This window comes from Protomyctophum parallelum (assembly GCF_964188405.1).
Source record: "Protomyctophum parallelum genome assembly, chromosome: 8".
NCBI lineage: Eukaryota > Metazoa > Chordata > Actinopteri > Myctophiformes > Myctophidae > Protomyctophum > Protomyctophum parallelum.
Genome location: NC_139703.1, coordinates 44,235,401 through 44,241,400, shown reverse-complemented (window position 1 = coordinate 44,241,400; position 6,000 = coordinate 44,235,401). Strand labels below are relative to the sequence as shown.

General features: G+C 41.6%; 1 protein-coding gene across 1 annotated transcript in view; it reads right to left on the bottom strand.

Moving 5' to 3' along the window:
- Window positions 1-723: 723 nt before the first annotated feature.
- Window positions 724-6,000, bottom strand: part of lhfpl4a (LHFPL tetraspan subfamily member 4a) — a 30,828-nt gene continuing 25,551 nt past the window's right edge. The window contains exons 4-5 of the mRNA XM_083770879.1: window positions 4,562-4,594; window positions 724-1,220 (exon numbers count right to left, since the gene is read on the bottom strand). Coding sequence (XP_083627005.1) covers window positions 1,167-1,220; window positions 4,562-4,594 — 87 coding nt within the window. The 3' untranslated portion in view covers window positions 724-1,166. The remainder of the gene's footprint in view (window positions 1,221-4,561; window positions 4,595-6,000) is intronic.

The following is a 6,000-nucleotide window of genomic DNA, read 5'->3' as shown; positions in this document are numbered from 1 at the left end:
AAGTGGGCCCCAAATAAGTGCAAGTTGCAGTATCCTCACGGCCCACAGGTTCAGAACCATAGATCTCCCCCATGTTGTGGCAGTAACGACTTGACGGAGCTGTCCAAACTAAGCACAGTAAAATATTTTGAAAATACACACTTTCTTCCAGGACACGACAGTTTCCAAAAACAAAACGGGTTTGCAATCACATGTTATGTCATGAGGCAAGAAATGCTTGGAGTCCTTTTTTAAACCCTGTTTCCATAGAAACGTGAAATATACAGTGATCAGATTCAGTACACACATCTCAGTTTTCTCTTTGTGGTTCAGACCTCATCATATTTATACAAAGAAATATAAAATATTCATTTATGAATTTGTATTATTATTTCAGAAGTAGCACCTTGTGTGCTTTTACGTATGCACTTTGTAGTGACTCTTATTTAAAGCTGGCAATTGCTTGTTTCTTCCCACTCGTGCAACCCCCCCCCCCCCCCCCCCCCTCTTCTCTCTCTCTCTCTCTCTCTCTCTCTCTCTCATTAGCAGGCAACATTGCAGCACTATCTCTCTCTCTCTGTTTCTGGCACAACAGAACAGCGCCCCTACTGGTACTAATAGTCATACTCGTGCTCATAGGTTAACGTCACATAGTTAGGCGGACAAGGACATTGCTGTTCCTTGGAGTGGTTGCACCACTCAAATATGTAACCAACTACTGTATATTTTCATAGAATATGCCTCTTTTTTGCAAACTTTAATCATCCTTGTCAATAACTTCAGCATCATTGTAAAAACAACATTAACATGTTACAGGATAACACTGTATGCCGTGAATTACGTTTCTTTTTTTATCCCAGAGTTTTATTTAAAAAATAATAATAATCTGATCATAAGGTGTCCTTTCTCTTCAAATGGACATATAGCTTCTCTCTGTTAATATGTTCCACGTCAGTCCTATAGACTAGTAGTATGTTCCAGTCTGCTGGACTCACCTAAGAGCCCAAATCAAGGACCTGAAAAGCTTAGCAGGGTAACTCCACGTTAAAATCTGGAGCGTTTATTTGAGTCTCTGTGTTACAAAAGTTTAAATGAACACTGAGGATTTGCACTGTGTGGGGTCTGGGTTGGGGGCTAAAGTAGAAGAGGAGGATGAGGCAGGATACAGATGAAAAGGGCTGATGATCTCAGTGGAACCGTTGCGCACCAAACCTCGGATCCTTTGGGTCCCGGAGTTCAATCTGGAAGACAAAGAGTGCGAGAGAAGAAGAGGTGAAACATTGTACCAGCATTGTTGGGCTATCACTTTAATGCCAACCACAGATATGAGTGGCAGTCACATGCAGCAAGGGGGAGGTGTTTACCCAGGCTAGAGGGCAGTCGCATGCAGCAAGGGGAGCATCAGGGCACATATCAGCAGAATCTAAAGTGTTCTTTTAATTCACTGATTATTAAGGACCCCCGGTTTGATGTGCATTAGGCCACAGACCACCATTTGATACCAGCTTTATCTCTGGGACCCCAATCTCCAACATCCTAACTTAACACCAGGACCATTTGGTTCCATTTCTGGACTCTCTGAGTTACAGACCCGCAAAGGACCAACTGGATACCTCCTGTAACTCCCTCAAGGATGCCTGTGCCTATGTCTGGGTCCCCGGATCCCACGCTGAGAGCTAGGGCTTTAGTTTAACTGATACCGTTAAACTCCACCGCACAATGGTTCCTTGCTGAAGATCTGATATAAAACTGATTTTCAAGCTAACAATGTGCCACAGTTCTTTTCTCCATAACATTATACTTTGTAGTATAAAGGCTTATTATTAGCTAATTAGGCCATAGGAGTTTGCTGTGTCAGGCCAGGGGGAAGACAAGAGAGAGGAGGCTCAAAGCGTTGACATTGTTCAGTTTAGCTTTACATTGTGTTTTTATTAACGGATGATGTCAAACATCGACCTCTGTAGTGTATGATGCATTAAAACGATGTGGAAGACACCGGGGGCACACCTACAGTAAAATGGGTTCTTTTAATTACGGGAGTGCAGAAAACGGTCCATGTTTGCACTCTCAGAGTTACATGAACATTGAGGATTTGTGTGTGTGTACGCAGCATTTGCCATTAATTGCCTCTGTCTGTCAGTAATTGAATGAGGCAATGTTTAAGCCTGACTTATACATCGTCATAGGATGGTGTCGTGCACTAGAATTAGTGCCATTGTGAGCTTGTAGATCTGCTATATAGATGAAGCAGAGCGCATTTATGATCCGTCACATGAGTTGCGCACCGAAAATAGCAGACCTACAAACTCACGACGATGCATCAGGTTTTGAGCTTGTAGGTCAGCTATTTTGGACACATGACGTGGCACATCGTGTAACAAAGTGTGAATCGGGCATTAGTGGGCCCTGACATATGAGTCATTGTGAGCTGGCAAGATGTGGAATATAAAAAGGACTAAGAACAAACAATGGGGGGAAAAACATACTAATGTAATAGACTTGAAAGGTCACACCTCAATACATCTTCTTTGACATTTACAGACCCAATCCCAAGAAACAACATTTTGTTCAATTTGTTTTGTGTCGCAGGCTAGTTCTCTGAGTGGAAGAAGTACTCCCCTTTACTTAAAAAGTAGACAAAACACAATATAACTAGAAAAATGTGCTCCTCAAAGCACAAGATAGCTTTATTGTGGGCCAGCAAAAAATATATAAATAGAACCAGTTCCTAACTTCTATTTAAAACCAATAAATGGACTTAATCTGTACTGTAGGATAATCGGAAACATCAGAAGAAGCAGGTTTCTTTGTTCGTTTAAAAAAAAAAGGTCTTGTCAACAAATCAACACAAAATCATTTGGTAACACTTGCTTTGCTTTCCATGTCTATAATGCATTATAAACGGTGAGCTTGTAGATCTGCTATTTTCACTATTTAAAACAATAATCGTTCATTAATCGTAATCAAGGCAAACGTTTGAAATAACCGTGATATTGATTTGAAGTCATATTGCCCAACCCTATAGCCTCATAGTCATAATGAGGACTATTTCGACCAGCGACTCAATTAAGCGGGCGGCAGTGTGATTTTCTAAGCCTCTGTTGTTAACCCAGTCACAGCTGCTTCTGTATGAACTTCCTGTTTGTGAGCGGGCGTGGGGACGAGCCTACAGTCTGTGTGGTGGGGATATTAATAGCTGTAGCACATTGTGATGACTCATCCACCACGACAGCCAATTTAATGAAAATAGGATTAAGCCAAAAGTGAATCAATAGGGGTTTGGAGGGGAGCCAGGGGCGGAGGGAGTAGGTGATGGAGGGGAGGGGGACTAGTAGGCGATTACAGTGTTATTCATCTATTTATGGGTCTGCCCAGCTTCTGCCTCTCTCTATCTCACACCGAGCAGGTGTCAAATCTGTCTTGACCAGGAGAAGGGCCTCCGTGGCGCAGGCAGAATTAAGTCATCGCATTTTCTCACCTTAGAGAACAGACGACCTGGGTGTCCGAGACACCACCTGGAATGTGAAATTGGCATCGGCTATTGTCGCCCCCTTCCCCCAACATCCTCAGCTCCCCGTCAACCCTGAAAGTGTTTACACGGAGGTTGGGCTTCATGCCCAGAAGCAGGATGCTGTAGACCTCTCTCAGGAGGCCATTACTGTAATTGGTGGCTTTCCTTATTGTGTGACCATGGATCTATGAAAAACAACTTATCCCTTGGAAAAAGTCTGTGGGGCTTTGGAATTTGTGTCTTTATGTGTGTCATGCTTTATGTTTAGAACTTAGTGTTTGGAAATGGAATGGTTGTTTGGAGGCAGCATTGTTCTTCCACAAATTCTTCACTGGCTCGTTTTAAAGGACCACACCAGTGGTAACTTTACATCACTGGTTGAGCCATTATATTTTGTTGTGAAAATAGCCGATCTACAAGCTCACAACGCCTCGCAATGCAAGGCGTTGTGAGCTTGTAGAGCAGCTATTTTCACAATGTTGTCCTCTTTCTTACTGTATATAATTTTACAATTTGGCCAGTTTGTATAGTCAAGTTTGTTCATTATACTTTCGATGCATTAACAGTCTTTTCTTTCTTTCTTTTTTTATTGTAGGTATTAATACATTTATTTATTGTCACTTCACTGTCATCTGGGGACCCCACCAAAATCATGTGGGGTCCCTGCTTTACATGACTGCCGACCATTTGTCTCTAGTTTAGTTGTTTCTGTATCCAAGCATGAACTTTTAGTTGACCACAGTCCTCCGGGAGTTTATAGGCCCTCCATTTCCCCGTTGCTGTTAGATCTGTTATTTTAACCTCAAAATATGGATGATATGGTTCACTGTTGACTACAGAAGATGTCTATGCCTGTACACTGTAAGTTAACACCTAGAGAATGACACAACACAATTATTAATACTTAAATCTGATTATGAATGCCACTGACTGTTAAAGGATCTCCTTTTTTCCATCTGGACGACTCCAATCTTATATTCAGAAACCGTAAAAGGTTCCAGTGCATGCAAGGGTCACACATGCACAAAGGTTGAGGTGCATTAACAAATGGGGGAGGCTGTTTGTTCTTACTCCGTGCATTTGTAGAGTAGAGCCAAGGTGTAGCTATAAGGGGATAGAGAATAAAGTGTTAGATGCTTAGCTAAGAGGCCTCTTTGAAGATTGATGATGCCTAAGGCACTGTAGTTTTCTTAAAGGAAGATAACAGGTCCCGTAGTCTGTTTGCACCATGTACACTGTAAAATCCTGAGGGTTCATTTAACTTTGAGAGTTTGTACACTTACAAATGACACAGAAAATGTCCACAGCATTCTTTGTGTTTTACATAGTGAGCTATTGATTGTGGAATTTAACCACTTTTTTTCCCTTCAAATGTCCTTGCAGAAAATAGCCGATCACTCACAATGTGTCGTGTTGCAAAGCTGAATTAACTTTCAGTCTTTTTCGTACGTTTATATTGCTTTGGTTCTGAATGAATTCCCTCCAGTACTGTGAAAACCATGACTTCCATTCACATTGACTAGGTGGGTGTTAGGGAGTAGAAAATGGCGAGCCTAGCAGTAAATGTCCTCTGTTGTGTGAGCAGACTACTGAGCAGTGTAATTTGCTCACCTCTGCTGTACATAAATCACTATAGCCTTCTAGCCATAGTGCGCACACACACAGACCTAGACATGGACCTCAGAGCAGAACCCTTCTGTGTGCAAATAAATTAGGCCCCAGGTGTCGATTCGCACCAACTGACAACGGCATGCAAGCCTACTTTGGTGATGGGAACCACCTCATATATTTTGTGAGATACAGAACAAATAATGTAGCACTAGCACTACTGAGTGTTCCTTCTCTCACGAGAAAAAAAAGAATATATATATATATATATATATATATATATATATATATATATATATTCATGTGTATGTGTGTGTGTGTGTGTGTGTGTGTGTGTGTGTGTGTGTGTATGTGTAAAAGTAAGTCTGACATCAATATCGCTAGAGGGCGCTATTCCACGGGTTTGTGTATTTTATTATTTGTATTATGATCCCCAAAGGGGGATCTTAGATCGCCTCATATAAGAACTGTTAAAATAAACAAATCATCCCGGCGATTTCACTCATATGGATATGAAGAATCAACTGCAAGAAAACGCTAATGCCGAATTAGTTACATTTTCGCTAGAAACGGACTGTATCAAATATGAGTGACTGACTGTCATAAGCGCAGTGGCGTGCACAGATAGACACTAGGTGGTGCTAGAGCACCTGCCCTTTGCCCTCTGGACAGCAATGTGCAGTGCCCCTTTGTTTTGTTTTTTATAGTGTACACTGTACAGTATGTGGACCATGGTGACATTGATCAATTCTTGATAAAAAGCTTCTAATATTTTATTTATTCCCCAAAATCTATAAATCTCACACTATTAAGGCAACCGACCGGTTCCACATGCTGCACAAGGTGCCCTTTTTTCCTTTGAGCACCTGCCCCTCTAAATGTCTGTGCACACCACTGCGTAA